The sequence below is a fragment of the Coturnix japonica genome, chromosome 1 (assembly GCF_001577835.2).
Source record: "Coturnix japonica isolate 7356 chromosome 1, Coturnix japonica 2.1, whole genome shotgun sequence".
In the NCBI taxonomy this organism is placed as follows: domain Eukaryota; kingdom Metazoa; phylum Chordata; class Aves; order Galliformes; family Phasianidae; genus Coturnix; species Coturnix japonica.
This window is the reverse complement of record NC_029516.1, coordinates 119,926,711-119,938,597: the sequence shown is the minus strand read 5'-3', so window position 1 is coordinate 119,938,597 and position 11,887 is coordinate 119,926,711. Positions and strand designations below refer to the sequence as shown.

Here is an 11,887-nt window from a genome sequence, read left to right as displayed (position 1 = left end):
AGAAGTATCCATACTTGACATGATGTTATGATGTGGAATACTGATAGCAAAATTACAAAATTACAAAACCATGACAGACCTTTTCTTTTGAAAGCTGGAAAGTTTTTGATAAATGAGGCAGTGATTAGGGAAAGAAAAGCAGTGCAGGGCTGGCTAGAAGAGCTGGGTTCTTCACTCTGCCGTGGGTTTTCTGTGTGCCAAAGTATAAGTCATTGAAAGCACGTCTTGGGAGTGGGACTGCTAATTGTACGGCTCTCTTATTCAGAGTGCTCATGCTGAGGCTCAAACTCCGAACTCCCAGTGCTTGCATCCAACAACAGCTCAAGCAAAGCTGTGCTTCTGACAGTCTATCTGACAGATGAACTTTGGAAATTTCAAGTGCTACATACATAGGATCGAGTGGCCTGAGTTAGTGCCTGCTTAGTTCATCTGTACATCACCTTTCCACATTACAGGGGGCAGTAGGAATCCCCTTTGCCTCCTGTTGCTGAAAATGCAACTGTGAGAGTATTTGTGAAATATTCCAACACTGTAGCCCTAAATTTTATAGCAAAATACAAAGGAAAATGTGTTACTGCAGAAGAGTACGACTATTACAAATTAAAGGGTGTGAGGGACTGAGTGGTGACCATTGGGATCCCAATGGGAAGCCTATCAATGGAGCACTTTCTTCCCCATGTCTTGTAGAGAAAATAGTATAGGATCAATTAAAAAAAAATGTGACAGGTAAAAGAGAAGTAAAAGAGGCAAATTAAATAAGCAAACACAGCCTTAATTATGCTGTATGCTAATTTTAGTATGTTTGACTTTACAACTTCAGTAACATTTTAGCACGGTGGCGATATTTGTGCACTGATTATATCCTCACACGCCTTTCTAATTAAGCTATTCCAAAACAGTTACAGACAGATTTCCTCCACAGGAACATCAAAACAAACTGGAGTTTAACACTTCAAACTATCTTGGAATTAAAATGTGCTAGAGGAATTGAACATGCCCTCCCGATATGTAAATGCTCTCATTTCTAAGCTGCTTCCTCCCCTCCTTTCCCCTTCAAGTATAATTCTACCCTGGAGGGAAATCTCGGGAAAGCCAGGCCTAGGGAAGAAGCTGAGAATTAGGCTGCAAACTTAAAGGAAACCCAATGTCAACCCTGAAGAGTTGATCTGCAAATCAGAGGGGCACCCGGAATTCTCCCCTGGGAAAGTAGATAGACTTCTGTGACTGCATAGCAATTGATTTAGTGGCATGAGGGTGGAAATACACCCATCACAGGATCAATAATGCTGCTGACCAGGGGCACCTCTAACAAACTGCCACACAGAAGCTAGTGTGGGGTGAGGAGCATTTATTTAAGCTGAGAAAGCTGGGAAAAGTTTTGCCCTGAGTACATGTGCAGATCCTTTACCTCCTGCAGGAGGCAATGCTTACAACCTCCAGCTTTTCTGCTGGTGAAAACTGTAAGGTAGTAGTGTTTTGATCGGCTTTCAGAGGGTTTATGAGAAGTCCACTCAGCTCTGTGGCTGTTGCGATCTGTCACTCTCAGTTCGTCCAACAAGAGGCCATAAATTGCACGGCCGTGTCACAGCGCACCCATTCCAAGGGAACTTCCTGGCAGGTCTTTCCTACATCATGTACCTTGACCTCAGTTGAACAACCTGGGAATACTACCAACAATCCCAGTGAGAAGTGTGAGTTTTGTAATCACAGACCACTGTTAGTTTTTGCTGTAGTTTCTCGCCTGCCATTCCTTCCTGTTTCTCAGGATCTCAGTCCTACGTGCTAAGCAATAACAAGCACATAGATGAGTGCTTCACCTCTACTGCCACTGCGCATCTTCTGTTGTCATCCTGCAAGCAGCAGCTCATTTTGCTGTCATTTTTCATACAATCATGGAATCATTAAGGTTGGAAAAGACCTCTAAGATCACCCAGTCCAACCAGCAGCCCACCCCCACCATGCCCACTGCCCACATCCCTCAATGCCACATCCACATGGCTATTGAACACCTCCAGGGACGGTGACTGCACCACCTCCCTGGGCAGCCTGTGCCACTGCAGCACCGCTCTTTATGAGAGGAAATTGTTCCTAATAGCCAACCTGAGAGTCCCCTGCCACAGCTGAAAGCCATTACCTCTCATTTTTATCTAATCACACCACATTTGTCTCAGCAGACTAGTGAACTAAGGCACATATAACAGTGCACATAGCAAGGGAAGCTCACTCTGAAGCTGACACAGAAGGAAACTGTATTGAAAGACTGACCAGTATTTGAGATGGCCGTGCTCTCCCCATGCAAAATGTTGCCCTTGGGCCTTGGTGGCAAGCAGTTCTCTATGAGTCAGGCGTAAGAAGGGAAAGGTGCCGCACTGAGTCAGTCAAGAATGGAAGTGAGGTAATTCTGTCCTTTCGCAAACAGCTGCCTTCAGAAAAGCAGAGGCTGCATACCAGGAGACCATCGATAGCGCTGCTAAATAAAGCAGTTCCCTCCTTTGGGGAAAGGTGCTGCTGCAGTGCCTGCTGATTGCTTATGAGCAGAGGACAACGGCCACCCAGCAGGTAGCAGCATACACAGCAGCACGCTGGCTGCCCAGCTGGTCCCACTTGATACTGCTGGCTGAGCTGGTGCCACCGTGCTGCACTGTCATGCAGTGAAGAAAGGGCTGTCACGCAGCAGCCGGGACACGTGGGGTGAAACAACGTGGCCGGACGCGCTCACCTGCTGCCTGCTTACACAGGAGGGCTGCAGGGAGGCTCCCAACATGAACTGGATGGGGCAATCAGCAAAAATGCTGCTGCTTTTCATCAGGGTCCCAGGAAGCAGAGGTGGGGTGGCTCAAGGGGCGAGCCCAAATTTACTCATCCTTCCACATTCCTGAGACCTGGCCTTGATATAGTAGAGCAGAACCAGGCATATTTGTTCTGTCTTTTATGAATAAAGGCCCCGGCATACTTTGATAACAAGGCAATGGGATCGATGCCATCTTATCTCAAAGTGAAGATGCCAAGATATGAAATCATAGAATCACTGAGGCTGGAATACACCTCATGTAGTCCAACCATCAGCCCACCCCCACCATGCCCACACATGTCTCTCAGTGCCACATCCACACGGTTCTTGAACACCTTCAGAGACAGTGACTTCACCACCTCCCTGGGCAGCCTGTGCCACTGCAGCACTGTTCTGTGTGAGAAAAAGAGTTTTCTAATATCCAACCCAGACCTCCCCTGGCACAACTTAAGGCTGTCACCTCTCATCCCATCACTGGTTACATGGGAGAAGAGGCTGACCCCATCTCACCACAATCTCCTTTCAGATGGTTATGAGGTCTCCTCTGAGCCTCCTCTTCTCCAGACTGAGCAATCCCAGCTCCCTCAGCCGCTCCCTATAAGACTTGTGCTCCAGACCCCTCACTGCTTCATTGCCATTCTCTGAACGCGCTCCAGGGCCTCAATGTTTTTCTTGTAGTGAAGGGCCCAAAAATGAACGCACTACTTGAGGTAAGGCCAGAGCTGAGTACAGAGGGACAATCACAACCCTCCTCCTGCTGGATGCACTATTTCTGATACAGGATAGGATGCTGTTGGCCATCTTGGCCACCTGGGCACACTGCTGGCTTATGTTTAGCCAGCGATCAACTAATACCCCCAGAATGATGAAGTAGCAGCACAATGCGGAGGTCAGTTTTTGGACGGCAACAGCAGGCAAGCATCAAACCAGTCATCACTGCTCAGACAACCACCACCAGAAGCATTAACCATGCAGAACGGGCACGGCCAAGAGGCAGTGGGGCTGCAGACCAAAGCCACGGGTGGAGGGGTGGCGACAGGTCCCCAGCCGGGCCTTGTGGCCTCACAGAAGGGAGGCAGAAACCACAGCAAGCCCCGGTGCAGCTGCAGCTCAACTGGAAACGGCGCTGCTCCTTGTGCTGCCGTTCCTCAGAACGCTTTGTTTACAGCTGTGTCTAAAATAAACGTTGCCTACATTTTCCTTTTTTTTTTTCCCTCCTCCTTTTTTTTTTTTACTCCTGTTATTCCTGCGGAGCAAGTTGGATTCCTTTCTGACTCACGCATGATTAACTAACTTCCAGCTGCATTATCTTTATTGTCGCTGCCGATGCGCCAGCCAGCGCACAGCACGACGCGCAGACCCCAAGCTGCGTTGGCAGGGCTGCCGCTTACAGAAAAGGATTTTTTCTGAGAGCCGGGCGATTTATTGTTATTGTGGTGTGGCTTTTTTTTGCTTCGTTATTATCTTTTTCTTCAGGCGAGCACACGTGCTCGGCTCTCTCCAGAAGCGGAGCGCACCCTCCCCACAGCGGGCGTTACAACGAGCCCAGCCCGTGCAGAGCAGCTCGAGCTTGAGGGCCGGCGGGTAAGGCCGAAGCAGCACCGGATAAGCGGGAAAGGGAAGGAAGAGGCCGAGCCCGACGGCAGCGAACGGTCACCTGGAGCACCGCCCGCCCGGGCCGCCCCCGCCTCCGGCCGTCCGCCGCCCGGGAGCCGCCCCCCGCCGCCGCGGCGCGTCCCGCCCCCGTCCCGCCTTCCCTTCCTTTCCCTTCCCGTCGCCGTCCCCTCCCAGGAAGGAGCCGGAGTCGGCGGCGCCGCGGGCCCGGCATGGAGTAGGACGGCCCGGGGCCGGCGGCGCCGCGCGGCATGGAGCTGGGCCCGGGGCCCTGCGCGCTGCCCGCCGGGGCCGGCGCCGGGAGCGGTTCGGGCGGCCCGTGCTCCGAGATGCTGCAGGTGGCCGAGGAGGCCTTCCGCGGCGGCAACTTCGAGCTGGCGGCCGAGATCTACGGCTCGGAGCTGGCCGAGCTGCCGCAGCCCGAGCGGGGCCTGTGCCTCCGGCGCGCCGACGCGCTGGCTCGGGCCGGCCGCATGGCCGAGGCGCTGGACGCCTACGGCGTGGCGGCGCGGCTGGCGCGGCTGCGGCCCGAGGAGCTGCGGGAGCTGGCCGAGAGCTTGGCGCTCAGCATCCGCGACAAGGAGCTGCGCCTGCCGCCCCCGCCGCTCGGCTCCTCGGGCGGCGGAGCCGAGGGCGAAGCGCTGTTGGACCCGGCCTGCTGCCGGCCGCCGGAGCTCTTCGCCTGCCCGCTGTGCCGCCGGCTGCTGTGCGAGCCCGTCACCCTGCACTGCGGGCACACCCACTGCCGCCGCTGCGCCGAGCCCGGGGACTGCGGCCGCTGCCACCGGGCGCGCCGCCCCGCCGAGCCCTCCGCCGCCCAGCCTCAGCCTCAGCCTCCCGCAGCCCGGCCGCGGGTCAACGTGGTGCTGGGCAACCTGCTGCAGAAGTGGTTCGGCTCCGAGAGCCGGGCGAGGAGGCTGCGAGCCGAAGGGGACGAGCTGCGGGAGCGGCAGGAGCTGCCGGCAGCGCTGGAGAAGTACGACCAGGCGCTGGAGATGGGTGAGCGGCGGCCGGGGGATGGAGGAGCCCGGCGGGAGGAGGGGTGGGGGGAGCCGGGAGCATGAAGGAGTTCCGGCCGCAAGTTTGGAGAACGAGCCCTCCCCGCGGTCGGCCGGCGGGGAGCTGCTATTTTTGTGCCGAGGTTATTTTGGTCCCCGCTCGGAAGGTGTCTCGCGTTGAGCCGCCTGCAGTCGATGACTCATTATGCAGCATTTCTAGAAAATCCCCTCTCGTGTTTGTGGGGGGAACCGTCTCCCACGGAGCGTGGCCCCGGATCTGGTGGCTGGTAATAAATAGGTGGGAAGGCTCGGGTTGGTTTTATTGTCTTAACGCCGTGTCAGGATAAATCAGCGCTGTGACTTGTGGAGAGCATCGGCCCGTGTTTTGAACGTAACCTCTTTAGACAATTTCACCTCCTTAGGTTTTGTTTGTGCGTGGCGTTCTCGGAGGAGCGGGGGTTTAAATGAAGGGCCCCGAGGAGGGGGGAGAGCAGCCTCGGTTGCTTGTAGGAGGTGGGTCCTCTGCATTGGTTGTAGCCTCGTAGTAACACGGTGTATGGGCGTAGGCGCGGGGCTGGGATCCCTGCACGGCCCCCCCGCCATAGACGTCTGCATTGGTGGGGGGAGGGAGGAGAGCCAGCCACCGTGGCGTTACGGAGGCGAAATCCTACGGGCAGATCTCGGCGAGACGAGTGAAACGTGAAGAAAGAGGCATTTCTCCTCGGTGGAGGAGCTCCTTCCCTCCTTTGAGCGGAACCTCGGCCCTCGCCCCCACCTTCCGTTGTCTCAGCGAGGGGCTGAGGCTTTTGGCTTTGTTCTGTGCTGGTGGACACCACGTTGCTATGCTTGGACACGGGCTTTTTCCTTGCTGCAGCTCTTGGTTGGCAGTGGGAAGCCGAGGGCTGCGTGCTGCACGGCTGGTCCGGCTGCTCGTGGCTCCTCCACAGCCCGTGCTCACAGTAAAACTATTACATGGTTTAGCTGAAGTAATCTCTGCTAAAGTAGGGCAGGACGGAGAGCTTGGGAAGGAAGGTGAAGCGGAGGGAGGGGAGAGGCTCAATGTAGGTCACAGGGAGTTTTTAGCAAGGCAGCCTCTAAAAAAGATAATAATAATAATGCTAAAAAATAGCTGGGGCTGCAGGAGAGGGAGGTGTGGCAGCAGCATGCTCCATACTGCTCTGTGCATGGTGACCCAGGGGGATGCAGCGTGCCTGTCCCTGCAGCATGTCCTCCAGCCCTGGCTTTGTGCCTCAGGGTCCTGAGGTAATGCCGTCACCGTGACTTATCCCTGTGAGAATAACAGCGTCTTGCTGGCTTCCAGAACCCTAACACCAGCGGTAACTGCCTGTTTGCAGATCCATTCTGATGAAGGGCAGCCCCCCTCCTCGCCCCCAAGGCTGCAGAACTCCGTTCATGTCCCCTCAGGCTGTGGTTACGCCTAGGCCAAGCTGCCATCAGAGCCCTGGGGGTTTTAAGCCTCTTCTACCTCCATTGCTGCTGTGAGTTGTGGCAGTGGGGATCTCCATGGCTTTTCAGAAACAGGAATGGAGGCGGGAGGGCATGTGGGTTATATGTACCCTTCAATGAGGAAGACTCCAGGCCTCCTGGTCTGCAGCTCAGTGAGATTTTACTCCCCTTTCCCTGCAGCAGGTGGCTGGGTTGTGACATTTATAACGTTAAAGCGAGCTTTCTCTTAGCAGTTGGGTCTTCTTGTGGCCTCTCGTCATCCCATCTGCACTTTGATCCTTGGGGTGCTTCAAGTGTGCTGTACTTCTCCCCAGAAGGATTTGGAGTACCTGCTCTTCATTTCAGATAGGAAAAGAACCTGCACACCTTCAAGGTGGTGGCTGTATCCAGTGGAACTAATCAGTCTCGCTTAGTCTTAACTCCTCACCTCAGCTGTGTTTGTCTTTCTGTCCTTACCTAGGTTTGCAGTGCTTCTGTCTTTGTTCTGAAGGACTCTGCTGGGAGTTCTGTTACTGTTTATGAGAACATTGGCTTTATGATTTGATCCTCTCGGCCCTCTTGAGAAGGCCACAGTTTGGTCGCCTCCACCGCTTATGCAAAGCGGCTGCTGCTTTCACTGCCACAGACGTTAGAATAGGACTCTGTTGTTGCAAGGTATCTAATTACCGTTTCTTCAAAGCAAGCACGTGTCTGGCCACTTGAAAGGAAGCATTTGTTTCCATCTGGATCACGCTCAGTGCCAAGCTTTGTGCTGCTCGGCCATCACAACATCCAATGTTGCCATTTGGGCAATACCCAGCACTCTGGCTGCTCCCCAAGTGCACTGAGTGGGGATACAGAGGTGGGTTTCCCTCCCTACCACCCCTCAATTTATTCTCTTCTCTTGCTGGTCTTGTGGACATGTACAAAACTGTGTGGGAGCAGTAAAGGTGTGTGCGTGCTTAGAGAATGAGGATGGCTGGATTTCAGTGATAAATGAACAGGTATTTTGTGGGTGTTCTTTTGAATGTATAGGTTTTATTTTGTTCTTGTCCTTCCTGAGAGTGAATTGTAATTACGGAGGTAGCAGGTGGCTGTCCCTTAACAGGGAAGATAATAAGAAAGGCTTTCCCCAGGTAAGGTGCCTAGCTCTGTATGGCTGAAGACTGCATCACACTAGGAGAGGGACATGGCAACACTGTTCATTCTTGGGGAGCAGTATTTATCAAAAAACAGCCTGTCTCAGACAGACTGGGAACGGGAGCTCATTGCACATTTAGTGCTGTAGGCTGCTGGCATTAAAATTAGATTCAGCATGGATCTGAAGGAGACTATGCTCTTCTCAGGGTGAGAGCGTGCTAGTAAGCAAATAAACACAGAGACCATAAGGGGATTTGGGTACTGGTGACTCATTCCTTCAGCTGCCGATCCTCTGTGCCTTTTTTTCTACTGAGGCAGCCTATTAGCATCCCATGCCTTTCCTGTAAATAAGCCTACAAACGCCTTCTCAGAGTGTGTGGCTGCCTCCTGCACTAGCTTCAGCAGAACTAGGTTTCTTCTAGGGGATTGCTGATGCACATATCCATTCAGATTGCCCAGCTTCTTTATTTTTATCCCCCTCAAGGGGCTCAGAATAAGCCTATAGGAGATTGCTGAGGCTGAGGACCATGGTGGAGTTAAGGATGGATTAGTATGGATACAAGGGGGCTTTTTCTTCCCAAGCACGTAGAGAGGTTCGCTTTGCCCACATATCTCCGTTTCCAGTGGATAAAGGGCCAAAAGAGAGGAGAAGGTAAGTGCAGATGGAGTCTACCAATAATGTTGGAGGTGGATTGCTGGGAGGAGTGCTGCCATGGGTGCCCTGTGCTGCCAGTTCCATCTCTAAGGTGGAAACTAGCATGCTGGCCCTGTGAGAGATGGGGTGGCATTAGGAGCAGTGGAACCTCAGTGGAGAGAGGTTTCTTTTCCCTTCTTTTCATCTCAGTGGTGGTTGACCAGAAATTGGCCCAATCCAAAAGAGAACTTAATGCAGCCACTCAGCAGTAATTTGTTTTGTGGTAAAGCCATTCATGGAAACTTATTTGGCGCCCAATGAATTTTCCCTTAATAAGAATTCAATTACAGGGGGGAATAGCGAGCTGGGAGGCAGTGGAAGAGTGGCATAAAGGGACTATTGAGGACAGCATATCAGGCAAGATGTGCCTGTTCTCCAGCAGCTATAGCCTTCTAGGACAGTTGCTGAGTGCTAGGTCCCGAACCTCTACCTTGTGCACTGCTTTCTCTAGTACAGTGTGGATCATGTTCTGCACTGTGTCCTCTCTGCCTGCACAGAGCATCAAGGGTGCAAGCAGTCTTGGCTATCTTGGAATCACAATGATAGGGTATCCCAAGTTGGAAAGGACCCACACCAACAACTGTCCATCTCCCAGCTCCTCAAATTACCACCCAAAATCCAAACCCTGTGTCTGAGAGTGGTGTCCAAACGCTCCTTGAACTCCAGCACTCAGGGCTGTGCCCACCGCCCTGTGGTGCAGACCCTGTCCCTGACCCCCAGCTGCCCCTCCCCAACAGCTCCATGCCGTTCCCTCGGGCCCTGTCGCTGTCACACAGAGCAGAGCTCAGTGCTGCCCCTCCGCTCCCTGTGAGGAGCTGCAGCCGCCATCAGGCCTCCCCTCAGCCTCCTCTTGTCCCATTGCATCTCCCCTATTATGTTTGTTCATGTCAGTGTTTTTGCATATGAATTCAGTTCTGTTACGCTCCTTACCCTTCCCCCTTCTCACAGTTTTACATCAGTACCGAGGATGAACATCTGCATTTTCACTGACACTGGCTTTCAAGCTTAAATCTGTTAACAATATGCAGATTTTGGAGCCCAAACTTAGCTTGCTGAAGAACAGCTCATCTGTTCCAGAGTGTGGGGCAAGTGTGAGCTGCCCATTTCCCAGCTGCGAAGGAGATGCTAGCAATTTTTGTCTGATTTTGTAGGCTGAGTGTGACTTAACATCAATTGCTGTTAAATAGGATGGGGGGGAGGGGGGGGGGGCGGGCGGGGTAGAATTCGTGTAGTAGAAAAAGAAGTGTCTTGCTGTTCTTTGGTTGAGCCTTCCATACAACTTCCTTTTATTTTCGGTAGATGTCTCAGTAGAAGTTGATTCCAAAACAGCTGCCATGGATTTTCCTGCCAGGAAAAGCTAAGTTGTGTGGGACTGTTGCTTTCCTGAGGAGCACAGTGTGAATGAACTTCCACCGGAACATTCCTGGTGTCTGGTTGAATGCCTGTAGTAGTGAGAGTCAAAGAAAGGCTTAGTGGGCAAATGATCCTGCAAGTGATTTGCTAGGCTATTTACTGAACAGGCTGCGCCAGGGAGGTGGGTGCGAGTGCTCCCTTCTCTGGAGACTAATTCAAGACTGCCTGGATACCGCCCCCTAAACCTGTGTGACGTGGTGTAGGGAGCCTGCTTTGGCAGGGGGGTTGGACTTGATGATCTCTAGAGGTCCCTTCCAACCCCTACAATTCTGTGATTCTGTGATACTTATAATCCTGCATCCAAGTTCGTTGTTTAGATATGAGGAAGAAAGCTAATGACAATTCTTGGTCAGCTTCCTGTTGCTATCACACCATAGGAGTGGAGGGTGAGAGATCAGCCACCTCGGTCAAGGTCAGAAGAAGCAGAGAGCTGCAGAGTCCCCTGTGTGTCTGCATGGGGAAGCTGTGCTTAAATGTTCTATAAAGATGACTGATGTTATAGGATGTGGGTTTTATTGTTGCTGTTTTCTTAGGACTTGTGCTTCTTAGTGATTTGCTTGCATCGATGAGGTGTTGTTCAAAGATATCATCCATAGCTGCTGCATGTGAGTTACATGCATTAGTGCACTTTAATGGTCTTTTCTTGTTGATGCGCTATTTCTAGAAGGCTGCTATCAGAGATTAGGTCATCTGTCTTTCTCATTTGGTTTAAAAAAAGAGATTGACCGAATCTTCCTTCCTCACAGTGTGTCTTGGGAACACTTCAATAGCAAAGAATAGTCTCTTGACTTTGTACTAATCATTAAAGAAAAGACCCAAAAACAAAGGGTGGAGAAAAGCTGGTAGATGACTGTCATGACAGTCGGAATGGCAAATGATTCAGTCATTTTAATAATACATCAAAAAAGTATTTAATTTTGTAGCTAGAGAAGTATGATTTGTAAATGGGGAATGAGAGGTATTCTTTCTGAAATTACATGCTGCAAAAAATAGCGGCTGCTTTCTTCTTAGAGAAGCGCTAAAAAAGGAACTTTCCCATCTCTCTGTAATAGCACCTCTTGAAATCTGCCTAAATTAAATATGCCTCCCAAACCTGTTTTTTTCTGTTTTACATTGGCACGAAGTTATGTAAAAATGGAAATAGAGATTACCTTGAAACTGTGTACACTGAATGTTATTTTAAACTTCAGATGTTTTGCAGACTACCCCGCACACACTTCTTTAATACTGAGGTAGTGCTTGAAAAAAAACTGTGTCATGCATGAAGTATTTACTGCTTCTGCAAATGCGCAAAGTACTTTGAAGAAGGAGCTCATATTGCTCCTGATTTTTGAAGAGCTGACTGCTTTAAGCTCAAATCTTATTGCTTAATCTGATGGTTTTTGTCAGTTTGGGAGGGCCTGCTGAAGGCTTTGCAGGGCTGCAAGGTCAGGGACCACGTGAGTCCTGTGCATTGTGGGCATGGACATATCTGTGGTGATGACCAGGGGTTGATCTTTACAGAATCACCAAGTGGTTTGGGTTAGAAGGCACCCCAAGGATCACGAAGCTCCAACCCCCTCTACCACAGGCAGGGCTGCCAACCTCCAGATCTGGCACTAGGCCGGGTTGCCCAGGTCCCCATCTAACCTGGCCTTGAGCACCTCCAGGGATAGTTAATCCTCTCCTGTTCCCTGAATCATCTAGATGTAATTTCCTATAAGCAACTGAACTATTTACAGAATCCTTCAGATTTTCTTGTGTGTAGACATAGTTTGCTCACTAGGATTATTCTTCTTAATCTGAAGACGA

The 11,887-nt window shown here is 51.5% G+C and overlaps 1 protein-coding gene across 1 annotated transcript in view; it reads left to right on the top strand.

Moving 5' to 3' along the window:
- Positions 1 to 4,641: 4,641 nt before the first annotated feature.
- LONRF2 (LON peptidase N-terminal domain and ring finger 2) overlaps positions 4,642 to 11,887 on the top strand; it is a 34,766-nt gene continuing 27,520 nt past the window's right edge. The window contains exon 1 of the mRNA XM_015850501.1: positions 4,642 to 5,404. Within this exon, the coding sequence (XP_015705987.1) occupies positions 4,657 to 5,404 (748 nt within the window). The 5' untranslated portion in view covers positions 4,642 to 4,656. The remainder of the gene's footprint in view (positions 5,405 to 11,887) is intronic.